Source organism: Rutidosis leptorrhynchoides, chromosome 4 (genome assembly GCF_046630445.1).
Source record: "Rutidosis leptorrhynchoides isolate AG116_Rl617_1_P2 chromosome 4, CSIRO_AGI_Rlap_v1, whole genome shotgun sequence".
Lineage (NCBI taxonomy): Eukaryota > Viridiplantae > Streptophyta > Magnoliopsida > Asterales > Asteraceae > Rutidosis > Rutidosis leptorrhynchoides.
This window is the reverse complement of record NC_092336.1, coordinates 449925330-449944897: the sequence shown is the minus strand read 5'-3', so window position 1 is coordinate 449944897 and position 19568 is coordinate 449925330. Positions and strand designations below refer to the sequence as shown.

General features: G+C 33.6%; 1 protein-coding gene across 1 annotated transcript; it reads right to left on the bottom strand.

Annotated features, from left to right (window-relative positions):
- Positions 1-11427: 11427 nt before the first annotated feature.
- On the bottom strand, positions 11428-15680 carry LOC139844398 (carotenoid cleavage dioxygenase 8 homolog B, chloroplastic-like). The gene is made up of 6 exons (XM_071834624.1): positions 15390-15680; positions 13494-14237; positions 12969-13162; positions 12677-12866; positions 11949-12051; positions 11428-11837 (listed from the first exon to the last, which is right to left on the bottom strand). The coding sequence occupies exons 1-6, from the start codon at positions 15678-15680 to the stop codon at positions 11692-11694; spliced, it is 1668 nt and encodes a 555-aa protein (XP_071690725.1). The 3' UTR covers positions 11428-11691.
- Positions 15681-19568: the final 3888 nt, after the last annotated feature.

Below are 19568 nucleotides of genomic sequence, written 5' to 3'. Positions count from 1 at the left end.
ATAACTTTGACCTCAAAATTCTCAATAAATAATACTAATTGAGACTTCAAACTTTGCAGAAAGATTAAGTAACATATTCCTAACAAGACCTCATTTACACAATTTGAAATGGTTCACGAAATCGTTTTAATTGAATAAAGGAGTATAAACAGGGCAGTAGACGGGTTATTTTCTGTTCTTGAGTTAATTTGACAATTTTAAAGGCTGTAAGTGGTAATTGTACTTGTGAATTGATAATGTAGTGTAACTGGTATCATATAACGTTAAAGTTGATGGGTCTAAATAATAATTAAAAGTCGACAGGCAAGTGGATCAGATACAACAGAAAAAAAAATAAAAAAAATAACAGACATCGACCTGTAGCAGCTTTGTTTGTTAATGAATTGTATGGAATCAATCTGTACTGGATTAGGAACATAAAGTAAAAACTACTACAGCTTGAGAACGATTGATAACAGTTTAAAGTTTATGTTATATAATTTTATGGATTCATTTATTTAATTATATGTATACATATTTAATTATCTGTATACTTAATCTATATATATCTGATCAATGTATATCTGGTTATATGTATATGTATCTTTTATATTTAATATATATATACTATATTATATTTATATATGTATTTATATATACTTGAATTTATATATATATATATATATATATATATATATATATATATATATATATATATATATATATATATATATATATATATATATATATGTATATATATTCTGTATATATTTATACTATGCATCTATATATCTGTTTATCAGGATATGTATATATATATATATATATATTTATGTATGTATTTTATATATTAAATAGATATAATATTATTACTAATATATACATTACTATTAATCAATAATACTAATATAAATAACAAAACTAGTAATACTAATAACAATTATAATAATAACACGATGATATAGATAAATCAATATTGATAACTTGTAATAAATATAATAAGTTAATTAACAATAATGATATTAGTAATAAAAGAATTTTTAATAATGAAAGTTTTAGTAGTAATATTAATAATAATTATAACAATAATAACTAAAGTTATATTTTACTATTAACTATAATAGTAATGATATTAATGTTACTAATAATAATAATATTGGTATTAAACACAACACATCACATGTATCAAGTTTCATATCTATTTTTTTTATATTTAATAGTATTAATAATACTGATATTAAAATATTAAATGTTTATTTCAATAATGATAATGTAAGTAATAAACTACTTAACAACAATATTTCAGCTTGTACTTAAGTTAAATATCTTAACCTTACATTTTATAAATTTTTAAACATATATTATATAATAACATATACTGAATATTTACTCTTTATACATTTTACATATATATATATATATATATATACTATTATATAATTGTATTTGCATTTTTTAGTTATCTCATGAATATATTAATGTGGTTATATATATATATATATATATATATATATATATATATATATATATATATATATATATATATATATATATTACAACAACAGTTCGTGAATCGTCGGGAATGGTCAAAAGGGCAAATGCATTTTTTTTTTTGTAACTGTTCCCAAAGTTTCCGAGACTCAACATTGCAAACTTTGCTTATCGTGTCGAAAACATATAAAGATTAAGTTTAAATTTGATCGGAAATCTCCGAGTCATCACAATAGTCCATCAGTCATAATCATAAAGTGCGAGAGTCTTCGTCAAATTATTCTTATTCCCGAAGTCAAATATTCCAACTAATTGGGGATTCGAATTATAACAAGGTCTTAATACTTTGTTTAATGAATACACCAGGTTATCGACTGTGTGTAAACCAAGGTTTTACTACTTTGTTAACAATTACACCAATTACCCTTAAATGTAATCCACCCCTGTTTCAACAAGTCTATTAACTATTAATCAAGTTCCGTGTCCGGTAAAATGAACAATTATTGGTATTTATAGATATCCCGCCCACCGTGCCCAGTCAAGCGTATGTGGTTATATATAAATACATTAAATTATAAGTCTATATATTAAATTAATGAGGTATCATTTAGTTAATATAAAGCTCATTAATAGCCCATAGTCTAATTTCCACAAGTGTCGTTCTTTTGTCCAAACCCCAATTATGGTACAAAGCCCAATTACCCAATTTTAATATTTAGCCCAACATCACGATTACTTCGGTATTAAATAAGCCTAATAATAATTTAGCTACGAGACATTAAATTAAAAAGATTGAACATAACTTACAATGATTAAAAATAGCGTAGCGTTACACGGACAGAATTTCGACTTACAACCTTACAACATTCGCTAACATACCCTTATTATTAGAATTAGAATTAAAATTAAAATTAAAATTATAATATATATATATATATATATATATATATATATATATATATATATATATATATATATATATATATATATATATATATATATATATAATACGAGTGAGATAGAGAGAAAGATATATGGATGTGTAAAAGATCGCTCAAAACTGCGAAATTTATAGCATGTGGCCTGACTTTTTGGCTCATGCGATCGCATGAGATTATCTCATGCAGGCCATGCGATCGCATGGCCTGGGATTCCAGCTCACATGTCTTTGTTTGCATTCTGCCGACGGATTTTAAATATAAATATAATATATAAATAATTTTAAGAATTATTTAAATATTATATTATATTTATGTGCATAGTTGACTTGTAATTTTAGGTCCGTTGCGTCGAGCGTTGAGAGTTGACTTTGGTCCCGGTTCCGGATTTTCGAACGTCCTTGCATACAATTTAATATCTTGTATTTTGCGTTTCGCGTCTTGTACTCTTGTAATTTTGAGACGTTTCTTATCAATAATTGGAACCACTTTGATTGTACTTTGTACTTTTGAGCTTTTTGGTCGTTTGCGTCTTCAATTCGTCGAATCTGTCTTTTGTCTTCACCTTTTATTATTTAAACGAATATCACTTGTAAATAGAACAGTTGCAACTAAAAGCTTGTCTTTCTTGAGGGATAATGCTATTAAATATATGTTCATTTTTAGCATTATCAGCATACACAGAAGAAACTAAAAGGTTAAATACTGAATTAGGAAGGTCAATGAAAAGGTCAAAACACTATGAAACAATTTGTAAATTTTGGTGTGTATCTTCCAAAAAGAATTCTGATGCTATTGCTAAACAAATTCCTAATGATGTCAAAGCTATACTAGGTGAAAACTACATATTAAATAATAATGTGGAAGTTGATCCAAGTATGTTCAAACCTGACATTTTACCAAATACTTTTGTAAAATTTGATGGTGACAAAAAAATTTTAACCAATGCTTTTGTAAGATCTTTAGACCCTGTTGAGCCTTCTGAGACTATAATACTTGAAAGCAGGAATCCACTAGAGTCTGAACTTTTGAAACCTTCAGACTCTACCAGTTTAGTCTCTAATCGCAATAGTGTATGTTCTGACCTAGAGTCTGACACCCAAGAGTCAAGTTGCAAGAACAATTCTGAATCATCCTCTGACACTGACACGTGTCCAGATCCAAATAGGTCAACTAGAAGAAGGTCAAAGTTAAAACAAGCTAAGACAATTCAAAAACTCAAAAATAAAATTTCAAAACTCAATGAAAAAATAAAGAGTCAAGAAAAAACTTTAGTTAAAAGAACATCTTACTTTCCTGAGAAACTTAAGAATGTATGGAAACCTAAAGCTTGTGAAAATAAAGGTGTTTTGAAAACAGTTAAGGATAAGTTGATCTGGATTAGAAACAAAGCTTTTGTCTAGAGAGTGAAGGGTACTCCAATTGAACCCACTGAAAAGTGGGTTCCCCTTAAAAACTAACCATTCTCTTTTGTTTGTGTCTTGTGTAACAGGGTAACATGTAGTATTTGGATAGTGGTTACTCAAGACACATGACTGGGTGCAAAGAGCATCTTGTAGGGTTTGTTGAAGAAAAAGGTCCTTCTGTTAGATATGGTGATAACTCTGTTGCAAAGACTGTTGGTTATAGTACTGTTATAGCTGGAAGTGTTTCATTTAAGAAAGTTGCTTTAGTTGAAGGGTTGAAGCATAATCTGCTAAGTGTGAGCCAAATTGCTGATGAAGACTATGAAATCAGAATAAGAAAGAAAGCTGGTATTATTTATGATCCAAAAGGAAGGCCAACACTTGTAGCTTGGAGATTTCAAAATGTGTATATGCTGGATCTAGATTCTGTTGATGCTGGAATTGAAACATGTATGTACTCTCAGACTGTCCCTGAACTTAATTGGCTTTGGCACAAAAGGCTTTCTTATCTTAATTTTAAAAACATTAATGATCATTCCAAAAAGAAGCTTGTAAGAGGTCTGCCTCAACAACCTTTTAAGAAAGATAAACCTTGTTCTGCTTGTAGTATGGGTAAACAAACCAAAACAAAGTTTCCCTCTAAAATCCTAGCTACTATTAGTGATCCACTTCACATGCTTCACATGGATCTGTTTGGTCCAATGAACACTAGTAGTCTGGGTGGGAAAAGATATACTCTGGTAATTGTTGATGAGTATTCTAGATTTACATGGGTTATTTTCTTAGCTGCAAAAAATGATGCTCCTGAAGAAATCATCAATTTGATCAAGAAAGAGCAGGTTCAAAAAGGTGTTCTTGTTAAACAATTGAGAAGTGATCATGGTACTGAGTTCAAAAATGTTACATTAATTGATTTTTGTAAAGAGTCTGGAATTGGTCAAAATTTCTCTGCTGTTAGAACTCCACAACAAAATGGAGTTGCTGAAAGAAGAAATAGAACCCTTATTGAAGCAGCCAGAACCATGTTATGTCAATCAAATGTTGCTCTAAGTTTCTGGGCAGAGGCAGTTAATACAGCTTGTTATACTCAAAATAGATCCTTGATTGTAAAGAAATATGGCAAAACTCCCTATGAGTTATACCATAAAAAGGTGCCTACTATTCATTACTTCCATGTATTTGGGTGTAAGTGCTATATTTTAAATCAAAGAGATCAGCTTGATAAGATGAGGCCAAAATCTGATGAAGGTATATTTATGGGATATTCTTCTGTATCTAAAGCTTATAGAGTGTATAATCAGAGGAGAATGAAGATTAAAGAATCCATTAATGTTTCCTTTGATGAAAGTTCTATAGAAATGGATCAGACATCCAGAACTGAGCAATCTGCACTTGGTGAATTGTTAAATTTAATTTCTGGAAATAGTGTTCAGACTCTAGATTCAGAGTCTGAGTTAGATGAACCTAACTTATCTGGGTTAAGAAATGAATCTGCAGATAATACTCACACAGAAGAAGTTCCACAAGAAGATGAGCCTGTTGTTATTCAAGAAAGTGATCAGTCATCAAATACCACAATGGATCCTGTTGTTCCTACTAGAAAATCATCTAGAAATATAGTCCCTCCAAAGTATTTTGAGGATTATGTTGTGGATCCTACTGGTTTGCCTAAACCTAGTTCTTCTGCTCAGACACCTGTGTCTGACTTTGCTATAGCAAATTACTGCTTCTTTTCTTGTTTTCTTTCACTAATTGAGCCCAAAGAAGTATATGAAGCATTGGCTGACAATGATTGGGTTGAGGCTATGACTGAAGAATTGTCAGAATTTGAAAGGAATGATGTTTGGGAATTGGTTCCAAAGCCTGCTGATAAAACTGCAATAGGCACAAAATAGGTTTTTAGAAACAAGGTTGATAAAGATGGTATTGTAATCAGAAATAAAGTAAGGTTAGTTGCTCAAGGTTACAGACAAGAAGAAGGAATAGACTATGATGAGACTTTTGCTCCTGTTTCTAGAATTGAAGCTATTAGACTGTTTCTGGCATATGCTGCTCACAAAGATTTCAAGGTGTTTCAAATGGATGTGAAGAGTGCTTTCCTGAATGGTAAATTGCAAGAAGAGGTGTATGTGAAACAACCTCCTGGTTTTGTAAGTAAGAAATTTCCTAAGCATGTTTACAGATTGAAGAAAACATTGTATGGTCTGAAGCAAGCTCCCAGAGCCTGGTATGATTTGTCAACATTTCTTCTAGAAAAGAACTTTTCCAGAGGAGCCATTGACAAGACTTTGTTTATCAAAAAGGACAAAGGTGATGTGTTACTTGTTCAAATTTATGTTGATGACATTATTTTTGGGTCTACTAATCCACACTTAAGAAAATAGTTTTCTGACATTATGTCTGAAGAGTATAGAATGAGTAATTTATGTACTTTAAACTATTTTTTTGGGTTGCAAATAAAACAGAGTTCTGAAGGCATTTTTATTAACCAAAGTAACTACATTTCTGATATGTTAACTAAATATGGTTTTAAAAATTGTTCTACTTTAAGAACTCCAATGAGTGTTTCTGAAAAGCTTGATAAAGATGAATCTGGGAAACTCACTTGTCAATCAACCTATAGAGGTATGATTGGATCTTTGCTATACTTAACTGCTAGTAGACCTGATATAATATTTGCTACATGTCTTTGTGCACGTTACCAATCAGATCCTAGGGAGTCTCATTATAAAGCTGTGAAAAGAATTTTTAGGTACTTAAAAGGTACCCCTAACCTGGGTCTTTGGTATTCTAAAGACTCGGAGTTTGATCTAATTGGTTACACAGATGCAGACTATGCAGGTTGCAAATTAAACAGAAAAAGCACTTCTGGTGGATGTCAATTATTAGGTGGAAAGTTGGTTAGCTGGTCCAGTAAAAAGCAAAATTTAGTGGCCACTTCTACAGCAGAAGCTGAATATGTAGCAGCAGGAAGTTGTTGTGCTCAGTTACTTTGGATGCAACATCAACTTTTGGATTTTGGGTTAACATTGACCAAAACTCCAATAATGTGTGACAATGAAAGTGCAATTGCTATTACTGAGAATCCAGTGTTTCACTCCAGAACCAAGCATATTGAAATCAGACATCATTTTATAAGGGATTGTGTTGAAAAGGGCAAAGTGTTTTTAAAGCATATTGGCACTAAGGATCAATTGGCAGATATTTTCACTAAAGCACTTCCTGAGGAAAGGCATTTTTATCTTCTTGGAAAACTTGGAATGTTAAATCCATCAATTGAAATGTTGTCCAGTGATGATACTCTCTAAACTGTTGTTGTAAAAAAAAAAAAAAAAAAATTAGAGTCTGGATTACGTCATATTCAGAGTCTGGATGACACCATGTTATTTAGAGTATGGAAAGGTTTACTCTGTTTGTGTATATTTTTACTGTAAACTTGTTTTCTTCTTTGGTCAATAAAGGTTTTCTTTATTCAGGTTTATAAAGTAAAAAGTTAAATTTTGAAGGGGGTTAATGGTAACTTTTTGAAATTTTTGTGTCAGAGGTATTTATATTTCCCCTAATTTTCTTTCTTCAAAATCTTCTTCAAATTAATCTTCAAACATAAACCCTAATCCCTCTCATTCGATCATCATCTTCTTCAAAACCTCTCTCGGTTTTATTAATTCACTCGTGTTCTTGCAAGTTTTTGATTGAAGCTAATGGCAAATACGAAGTTCATTCATTTTGTTCTTGTTCTAACCGATAACATGATTAGGGTAAAAGAAATCAGAGGAGAGAAGGAGGTGCATGTTTTAGCTAACAATAGGGTTGCTTGTGCTACTATTCCTGCGAATTTTGCTAATGAAGGGTATGAGGATTTGGTATTGTTCATGCGAAATCATCCTTTAAAGGAGGCTTTCTTCAAGACAACTATCATATTTCCAGAGATGTTAGGCGAATTTTAGTATACCTGTGTTGGAAACAGAGAAGCTAGATCTATCACTGGTACTTATCGAGATGGTAACAATTCTTTAACTATTACAGAAAATCATTTAAGAATTGCTTTGAATCTTCCTGTACAGGATAACTTTGTTAGAACTGTGTCAAGGTCTGCTGTGAGATCTTGTTTTCCTATGGTTGGTCAGCCTGTAACTAATTCTTCTGTTAAGATTAGTATGTTCTCTCCAAGGTGGATGTTTTTGTTATCGAATGTCATTAGAAGTTTGAGCTTCAAATGTGGTAGTCTGACTGAGGTTAATGATTATGAGGCACATCTGTTTCATGCAATAGTCACAGGAAGGAATATTGATTTTGCACGTTTAATCTTCAATGAGCTCTTGGTTCTCACTGAAAAAACTCCAAGAGATCATAATGTGCCTTTTATCAGGTTTTTAAGTTTAATGTTTGAACAAGCTATGACACCTGCTTTGTATGATGGGCTTAAAGTGTTTTGTGTGTATGAGTATACTTTTATTCCAGAATGTAGTGTCAGAATGTTTCACAGCCACATTGTGAATGATCAAGAGGTAGCTCTTACTCCTGCTATGTTGCATTGGGTCAATCTTGGCCGTGCAGACCAACCTACAGATTCTGAGCAATCAGGGTCTGCAGGGGCATCTTCTTCAGAATCTGAGCAATCAGTGTCTGCAGGAGAACACAACAATGGTCAACCATCTTTAGAATCTGAGCAATCAAATTCTACCCCCACACAAACTCCACCCCATGTTGTTTCACAAACAGAGCAGGCTGAAGACATGGGTGAGAAAATCCCACCTCACTCTAACCCATCTTCACCCACTGCTGCTGAGCAAATAATCCACTTAACCCACCTTATGAACCCACCAGTTCATACTGAGAATACCACCATATCTAAAACCTTAGATACTACAGCACTTATGGATTCACCTCAAAAATTCACTAGGAAGAGTGTTGCACGTACTGCTCCACCATCTCTGCTAGAGGTTGGTGAGAGGAGTGCTTTGACCACATCTGAACCTGGTAGGTTAGTTAACTTGGATACCCACATTACAGTCACTGAGAAAACCCACTCAGTTGACTTACATGAAGAAGTCCCAATCCTGGACTCAAATAACCAAATTCAACAACCTACTGAAATGGCCAAGCCAACTGCTACCCCAGATTTAAGTCTGCCACTACCCACCCAAAATATTCCATCCTTACACCTTCTTACACAGGCTACCAATATCACACTCATGTCACAGGGTGAGATACAGGCCTCAAAATCTTCTATGTCCAAAGATCAGCTTTCTTTACAACAGGAAGGCTGTGAGGACATACCAACCCTACCCTTATCTTCTGGCACTACTTCTCAGACTGAGGCACCAGTCACCACGGTTGGCTTGCATCAGGATTTGACCAAGTTGACTAAGGAGTTTGATGACAAGTTCTCTGGTGTGCAGTCTAAGATTAATAATCTCAACTTTAATAATAATTTTGTTTCAAAAGATGAGCTGATGGAGGTAAGGAGGTTGGTTAGGGATATGCAGGGGTTGACTAGTACAGGTGGTTCAGGGTCTGTTACAGAAATTAATCACAGATTGCCTGAGCTGGAGAAAAGAATGGTTGGTGTTGATAAACTGAGACAATGCTTTACTGGGTTTGCTTCTGATATTTGTTCCCTCAAAAATCAACAGACTGAAATTTGGATGGTCATATCTTCTCTGCCTTTAGATGATGTCAAAAAGGGGGAGAAAAGAAAGAGGTCAGATGATGCAGGTACTGCAGATGCAGGTTTTGCAAGTGTTGAGGGGGAGCAATCTAAGAGGACTCAAATTGAGGAGGAGCATTAGGTTGAGGGGGAGAATATAACTGATAGGGGTGTTGGTGATACTCAAATGGTTTCTGTTGGTGGTGTTGGTGATATTCAGGGGAGTTCTAGTGCTGTTGTGGTTGCTGCTATGCAAAGGACAGAGGGTGATCTAAGGGGTCAGATGAACAAGAGATTTAGATTCAGAAGATATGAAGGTGATGTTGTCAAGGTTGAGGTTGATAAATCTGAATTTGAAGGTGTAACTCTACTGCTAACAATGACACACTTACCAGATAGGAGGTTAAGAGTTAAAATAAATCAAATTGTTCGTTTGGGTTTTTGTGAGTGGAAAGGCATAGCTGTGTGTATCAAGGAGTATGCATGAGATCAAGTTGTTGTGAAAGAAGTGTTGAAGAGAGTTTATATGCTGGTACATTTGGTGTTTGAAGAAGGGTTTATAAGTTTTAAGGATTATGAGGTGTTTTGTGGAATGTTTGATCTAGAGATGAAAGAAAGAAGAGCTAAGGGACATGTTGAAAGGTATGCTGTCCCTGAACATTTAGAGTTTGTTGATGATAAGTATGTTGAGTATTTGGATGGTTTGATGTTTAAGACAAATGGAAATCAAAGGATGTTGATTAGGGTTGATCAGTTTGAAGGGGCTAGTATTGAGATGTTGATCAATTTATTATCCAGATGTGAGACAGAGCAAACTTTTCCTTTTAGGGTTCAATTGTTGAATCGCTTGTATAGCAAGCTAACCATGTTGAAGAAAATTCCTCACATGAAGAACAAGTGTAAGCTTATCGAAAAGGAGTATGCTAAGGTGGTTAATTAGGTGTACAGGTTGTTTTGACATCATCAGATAGGGGGAGATTGTTGAGAAAATGAAAATCTGATGAGTCAAAAGCATGCTAGAGTCTGGAGATTTAGAGTCTGAAGTTGCAGACTCTGATGTTTACTGAAGTCAACGGTTTGAGATTTCTTGATGCCTAAGCTAAGGAATATTCTGGAGATATGTTTAAAGTTTAAGAAGATTTGTTTTGATTCGGTTTTATCTCCAGAAGATTAACTTTAGAGTTATTTGCATATTAGTTTAGTTTTTAAGTTTATCTTTACCTTATTTATAGCTAAGTTGTTTTGGAAACCAAATCTTTAGATTTGGTATTTATCTGTATAAATAGGGTCGTATGATTTGCTTTGAACTTGTATCTTTGCACGATCAACATTATCAATTTTATATTTCATTATCGTGTTCTCTCAATTCTTGCACTAATAATTCTTATTTATTGTTTAATTGAGAGTCTGGTGTTCATAGTTCAATTACTGTGAACTAATACGTGACAATCTCTGTGTTGGAGATCTAGTTTCAACTCCGGTGGCACGACTTGTTTTTTTGCGGTTGGGATCCTCTTTGTTGGGGCTTGTGAAGATTATTGCCGGTAGGAATTCAACAGGTTTCAGTGTTTACCTCTATAAACCATTGTGCTAGTTTAATATGGTTCTAGTCTATTTGATTATTTAGCATAGTTAAAATTTATCCACTCTTTTGGTGGTTAGGTTGTGTTTGGATAAACTATTTTTTTAATCACATGTTTATCGTGTTTGTTGACTAGTGCAGTTTCTGGTTCATATTGTATCGATTTTGTACTTTGTTGATCTTTAGATATGTTATTTAAAGGGAAAAACTCTTACATTATATCCGAACAACATTGTATCTTTAACTTTGTGTTCCATTAAACCAAAGACAATAAATAAAAAATATTGCAAAAGGGGAATAATATAACTTGACAATTACACTAAGCAGCAAAGCCCTTCAGAAGCTCTGTTTCGGCCATCTACGTACATGATTTCTGGTCAGATCATGCTTTTATACAAACATAATGTATTTTACATTAAAAATTTTACAATACAATATGAAAAAAACACTATGTGTACATATTTGCTTCTTAACATATATAGTCGATCATCAGGTACACTACTATATACATATATGACTTTGTAATTATACTGTTGATCGATATAACAAATTAAGTATACTATCCTTACAATCTTGCTTGGCTACGTAGATGTACCAAAACTTGTTCTTGATAATGTACATGATGTATTTCATTGTTTTTGATATTTAACGCTTTGGAACCCAACATCCATGAAGTCCGTACGGAAGTCCATAAGGGAACTTTGCTCTCGCGATTTCTTCAAACGTTGATGCGTCTAATATTAGTGCGTACCCTTCACCTTTTTTATCACTTACAATCGATATCACAACTCCTGAACATTATAGTAGGAGAGAGTAAAACAACAGTTTAGTCACTTTTTGAAATAATCATAAGGTCATTTATTTGAAAAAGAACTCATTCGTAATTAAACTTAGTAACTTACCATCATCCTCTTCTATTGCACCAGGGCGTCCAACGAAAAATGGTTCAGATGGAACTGCACCTTCATCGTACCAGTTCTTTGCTTTTTTCTCGAACAAGTCTATCTGTGTATTGTAATAAAGATGTTAAGAAATACGACATATATTGGTTTGTTTGATTGTAGATAACTTGCATAAGGGCCGTCTCGTTAATTTTATAGACAGTGTTCGCGACATAAAAATAAGCCCTTATTATTTGGGCTGAAAAGTAAAGATAAATGATACTTGCATGCTTCAGTTATCTGGTAGTTGGAGGCCAAATAATATTAAACTATATTTTTTTGAAAGGCTAATAAACTAATCTTATTAAGCTCATAATATAGCTCATAATATGTAAACTAACTAATCAGAATATAAAATAGTTGTTTGGATAATATCTTGCTACTATATATAAATAAATGTATTACGATATAAACTTTCAGATTTAGGGCCCCTTCAAAATTTGGAGCCCAGTTCGATTGATGACTTTGCACATATGTCAAAGACGCTTATGAGTTGCATTTGTTTTTTTGTTTTGTCTTTCAGAAAAATATGACTTGCATTGTTTTCTAGAGGAAACTTTTGTTAAAAATCTGAAAATCTGCATAACAAGAAGACAGTTTGGGCAATTTTTTGGTAATCGAATGCACCATATAATTTGAAGTTATAAGAATCTATGATATAAATAACCTATAGAAACTAGAGAATGTACCTTAGTGAGGGTGTTTGGGAAGTTACAAGGGCGTTTAGCACCACAAGCATAAGCATATCTGTATTTCTTGCCTAAATAACTTGGATTGATGCTACACATATCCATCCCCCTTCCATGTTCATCAGGGTTTAAAGCGTCTACAAGTTCGCCATTCGGGCTCCCATCAAATGGTATTATAAACCTCCCAACTCTACAATTGAACATTAATCTATTAATCCAAAAACTCGATCACATGAAAAAGTATAAACGTGTCGTAAATGACCAGTCATGCTTATTTAAACGGTTCACAAACCTTGCGTCAGGTAAAACATCCTGGCCAGACCATGATCGAAGATTTTGAAGCCGAAGTTTGTCAAGAATTTTAGGGTCGGCATTATGTTCGCAACAATCTACTATAACTCCTGTTACTCTCCCATCTTCATCTTTCTCTTCGTACGCGTTGATGTAGTGAAATGTCACAAATAGAGGAACTTCCACACTTGCCACCTTCAAAAAAAGTCACTTTAGACAATATAATATTTAAACGTGGAACGGGTAAACGTATGAGATTTTTTCTTTTCAGGTTACTCGGGGAAAGGGAGTTTCAAAACTCAGATATACACAGTTTAACCAGGTTAATTATCCCGTAACTGTTTCAACTCATTTTCCATGGCACAAAATATTCTGCTGGTAGTATGACTTGAATCTCTATATCAATACTCCAACCAGACTATCTTGATAATTTATAATTTACTTAAAAATATAATAGGAGAGGTGATATTGAAAATGAATATAATCATGTCAAATGATATTATGTAAATTTGACAACAATGCTTACCAATTTGCCACTAGCTTTGCACATAACATGCATAAATCCTTTGGACTCAGGGTGCCACTCAAACTTATACAATGGTGTTGGTTCAGCCCTTAACAAGTTTTGTGCACAATATCTTAATGGCATCTCGGGTACAATAACATAATGTTCAGTCACAGGGAACGAGTGGACCCACCCCGGTGATGGACCACCACGACAACTAACCCGTCCAATCACCTTCCTTTCATTCGAACCAGGCTCCATTCTCACCACCAAATAGCCAGGGTTCAACAAATCTGGCAACAACGTCAAAAACTCCGACTTTGTTACTATAGGATGGGCCGAGTGAACCAGCCCGCCTAATGAGTCACTGTACTCAAATTTCCCAATTGTATCCAAATTATCTGGGTCGATTATAATCGACCCTTTAATTGTCTCTGTGAGACAAACCACTCTGTTGTCCGCTAACTGAACAACGCCAGTATTGGCATTATCAGTTAGGGATGCACCCGAGAATAATTTAGCCAAGTCTCCAACATATCCTAGGAAATTATCATGTTTTGGGACTTCAGAGAATTCACGATAACAAAGTTTCTTATTTTTTGTTGCAGCCTTATATGCATCGGATTCGATTTGCCGGTGACCCATCACGAGGCGCCCGTTCTCAAAGTGTAGCCGGACGATGGTAGCGTAGCCGTCGAACAGGTGACGGAAGTTGTAGTCTTCGATGTGCCATAACCCGGGTCCGTTCCTCAAGTAGGTCCCATTCTGCATGGTTGATTGTATAGTACATCATCAAATACTCCGCATTAAAGAGCGATATATTAATGAAAGTTGCATACAGAAACATAGACAGATGAATTAGTGGCGACAATTATGTTTTGTTTGTAATATAAAACGTCATTTCATAGTAGTGGAATCTTCTACTCCCTCGCCCCTAATTTATTGTTCTTATTCATTTTTTATGTTACAGATAGTACTCATTCACTTATATATAAATAAATAATGAGATAAAGTTTTTTTATGATTAAGACAAAATGATAGTAGTTAAAAATAAGAAGTAATTAAATTGTAAACTTGAAAAAAAAAATACAATATATCAATAAGGTTCTTAAATTGAGATTGTATTATTATATCATATTATATATTTAATATATTTATATATAATATATAATTATATTATATATATTTGAATAAAAGTTTAAGTTAGCTAATGTTAATTGTAACAACAAACGAAATATAACGAGATAAGTAACAAGTTTCAGTTAAAAATCATGGTGCATTTAAAAATACTTGTCACGACTTTAAACATATATGACATTTACACGAATAGTTACCAACTCTCCTACTTAAGCTGACTTTAATTTCTTATCAACTCGAAAAATTTAAATATCAAAGATCCATACCTCCAAAGATGCACGAGAAGCATGCCCGTCACATCCTAATAGGTTATGGCGATGATCTAAATTGGATATCTTCAAATTTAACCGAAAATTATATATTGTAGAAAATATTAGTGATTCGCAAGTTTAAGCAATATCATACTATTTTTCTCAATAGGATCGTTACAAATGATAATTCAAGTTACCTTATTTTTTTTTTATTTTTTTTTTCCTATCAAGTAATCGTAGGGTTCAATTCATGCATGCATATATGGTAGGTGACTTGGGTCATAGCACATATATATAGATTAATATATATCATCTATAACAATATATACTGTGGGCCGGCCGCTTTCTAAGTATCAAAAGATTTACATTAATATTCGTATAAAAATCGTCTAGGGTGTATCATGTATGAGTTTATCTTAAATAAAATTGCATATCACTGTACTAAACAATCAATGATCCGATCATGATTTACTATGAAATATTAAATATGGTGACATCTTGGACCTTATGGAAAAAAACAAAATCATACCAGCCATTGTGGAATCTCTCCTTCAACAACTAGCTCTCCTTCCCATCGATCTCTTCGGATGCTAGTCCATGCTGCTAGCTTCCGCTCTTTTGCCACCTCCTTTTGTTGTGCTGGCGGTACAACAACTGGTGGCAAATCTGTTGCGACACACACGATATTCAACTCTCTACTTGTACTTTTCTTACAGAAATTAGCTTGCCCAAAGGCGTAAATACTACTATCGTGATTAACCATCGTGTGTGATGGCAAACCATAGTTCCCGATAGCCGAAAACGAAAGGGAGGAAGACATTGGAATGAATAGAATAGAGTTGATTGATAGGAAGGTTATAAAAATGTTTGGTTTAATAAAATATTAGGTGTTTTAAGGGAGTATATATAGGGGGTTTATGTATCAGTGTATCATGTGTTGAAGGTCTTGGTATCATTATTGATGAAATTCCATTTTACTAGTAGACAGCATTAAAATATTAACATTACCATATGTACTAATATCAAACAAAATTTCGATCGTTTCATTCTTTGGTACATGTAGTTTTCGCCAACGGAAATTTATGTAAAGTGGGTTACACATAAGGGATAGAATATGTAAATTTTGGTCGTTTCATTCTTTGGTACATGTAGTTTTTGTCAAGGGAAATTTATGTAAAGTGAGTTACACATAAGGGATAGAATATGTAAATATATAGTGTTAAAAAAACCAGATATAGTTTTTGCCAATGAAAATTTATGTAAAGTGGGTTACGCATAAGGGATAGAATATGTAAATATATAGTTTTAAAAATACCAGATATAATAACTAGGAGGGCTAAAGTGTAATATTTTAATTCAACTAATATTTTAATTCAACATAATAACTCTTAGATAAAACCCACCCAATTTTATGATGAGATTTATCTTTTTTTCCGCTGCGATTTAGGTTTCATCGTTGTCACCGTTAAACTCGAATTAATTTTACGAACAAAACGAACTAGCTATATTTGAGACGGATATCTTTTTTTATGAAAGAAAACATTATACGTAGTATATAATAAACAAACCCAACTAATTATATCAATTAGATGTTTAGAGCAAGTCGTAAGATTATGAGTTTTTAAGAGAAAAGACCCGAGTTCAAGTCCTCATGCCCCTTTTTCTCTCTTTTTGTTTGCAACTTTTTTATCTCAGTTCTCGCTCAACATTATGTATATATGTAAACATGATGTTATGGTTATGTTTCCTTATTTATGCGATTTTTCTGGCGTTAAAAACGTGGAGTCCATTAGGTATATTAGGTACTAACCATGTGTTTCCAAATATACCCGTAGCAACGCGTTTTTAAATATGTAAATACATAACGCTACGTTAAATATGAGTATGAAATTCGAAAGGCCCCGCCGCATCGCGCGGGCAGGTAATTTTCTAGTTGGTATCAAAACAAAACTACCAATTTAATATTAAAAGTAAAAATAAATATAATGGATCAACAAGAGTTCTTAATGATGCAAACTAGCTACATAACGGATCGTCCATTGCTGCAGTTCCATTCTGTGAGCTTTTGGTACTGTATTATGAGGTGTTGATAGTTGTTATTGGTTGTGTAATAATAGTTTGGATCTGTTTACTATCTATTTAATGATATGTTATTGTACAACTTTTAATTCAATAAGTAAAATTGTTATTTTTTCATTAGATCAGTAATCTGCAAATTGATCTGTTTTTAGGAGATATAAGTTCAGACACCATTCCCAAATAGAGGCATATGGAACCATGACTTAATACAAAAAAAAAGTATACATCCCCTTATTCACGAAAGTAAAATGGCTACAACAGTTGTTTAGTTGTTTACAGACCTAAGATTGGTTTATTACAGTACGGACTTTGTTTACGGATAAAACATGTGACACCATACATTTTTTTTAAATACACAGCGAAAGTAATTAAAATATGATTAATTAAAAAATAAAACAACCATCTAAGTTATTACATCAATAGTGAAATCCGAGTATCATTTAAACACGGTTTACAAACTACAAGGTTATACAAAATCCACATCAGAGTTGACTTCATGACAAACATAACACCAGCATGCCTGTCAACTCCCCAAAATATGCAACCAAATTAGCTAACAACCTGCAAGGAGGAGATGAAAGGGTTAGCACGAAGCCAAATGAATGTCACTAGCAATTTACAATAGTATACAATACAGTCATACCACGTGTCATTCAACTAAAGCACACGAAACCACTAGTGATGTCACACGAGATTCTGGTGGCTTGGCCGAGCCTACAACCTCAGTTGATCGGGTCGGGTTTACAGGAAGTTCTTTCTACATAATGAATAGTATAAGTCCTCCACACGCAACGAATGCGTCATTCAAACTTATATCGATCCTTCTGACATATGGAACCCAACCCCTGAACCCGGTTGATCTATACCTATCGCTAACATGATAGGGACGTACTATGTTTATAGTACAGAAAGCAAACACGTATCAACACGTATACTAACATTCGGTCTCAAACTACAAGAGTACCATAGCAATCCTAACTAGCATGGCTGAAACAACCCAACCCGTATTCCATACGATAAATTTTTTTTCTTTTTTAAAATAATACACATTGACGCGCCAATTCAATATGTAAACCATTCCACAAGTTCCATTTAAAACGTACCACAATTTAAATGTTTACAAGGCACGAATGCCATTAATTAAGTTTAATACAAGTTCGACCCACTACAAATGATAGTTTATAATCCAAACGACACTTCGAGCATGGTTTGGGACTAAACTACCCAAAACGTTAGGCCAACTTCCAAAAGCTTCAACGAAACATCATCAAAGGACACCTAGTGCCCAACAATCCCTTTTCCCCTATCCGCACCTATATCTAAAAAGATAAACAACGAGAGGGGTAAGCTAATTACTTAGTGAATGCAATAATTATACATGTTCATATATTACCTACTTACTTGCAATCACTTACACAATACCGCATACAAGCTAGCAATTCGATAACCATGCAAACCTCATGCATAAACTACTATCCACAATTCACAAGAGCCAGCAACAACAATAGCATATAGTTCACAATTTAATATGCTAGATACGAATTCACACAACCATGGTTAACCAATCGTACAAGGGAACGGTATTCGTAAAAGACCGTCGGAGTTCATAACATCCATTAGTGTTACTTAAACACCGCGTAATCACTAATCCTCCGGGTGATGTCTTGAACACCGCGACTATCTCACCCCCATGACAATGTGGCGTCTTGAACACCGCAACGATTCCACATGTCAATCAAAACCATGAGTGGTGCCTTGAACACCGCGGCATCCACTCCTATGACAATGTGGTGTCTTAAACACCGCGACAACACCACATGTCAATCAAACAATGAGTAGTGTCAATGTGGTGTCTTGAACACCGCGATAATGCCACATTCATACTACACAAATAAATACATTATATACGTACACGCATAATTATTCCACTCACCTTAATACAAGGATGATGATTATGCACTTCCGAACTTCAAAGCAATGTACCTAATACATTAAGTACACCTTCAATACACAACTAGTAGAGCTAACCACATTACTTACACTTGAGCATTTAATGACCCATTAGCATTAAATAGCTCATTTACACCAAAACCGCCCATAAATGGTCAAGACACATATTAAATCACTAAAGCTAGTGATTTAAAGTCTACTAACTTTAACTAATGCAAACTTAGGGTAATTCATACTCATTTCGCCCAAACTAGGTCAACATTACTCTTTTGACCCATTTCAATACTTAAACTTACAATTTTAGTCAAACATGACCCATTTACAATTCTTCCTTCAATTACAAGTGCATTAGTGACTAAAAACACCATTTAACACTTACAACCTCAAATCATAAGACCAAACCCTAGGTTATGGCCATTAGGGTTTACTTTCATTAATCTAACTCCAAAACCCACCCATTTAACCCTCAAATGGGTCATACAAGTTCCAAATGAACAAAACCCTAGCATAAATCAATTAAAACTCAAACATAAAGTTAAAACTTACCAACACTATCCACTTGTAGCTAAGAATAAGGAGAACAACTTTAATTCTTGCTCTAAAGATCAACTCTCAATCCTTCACTCACCAATCTCACTTGAAATCAAATGGGTTTTTATGTTTTGAGAGAAATTGGAGA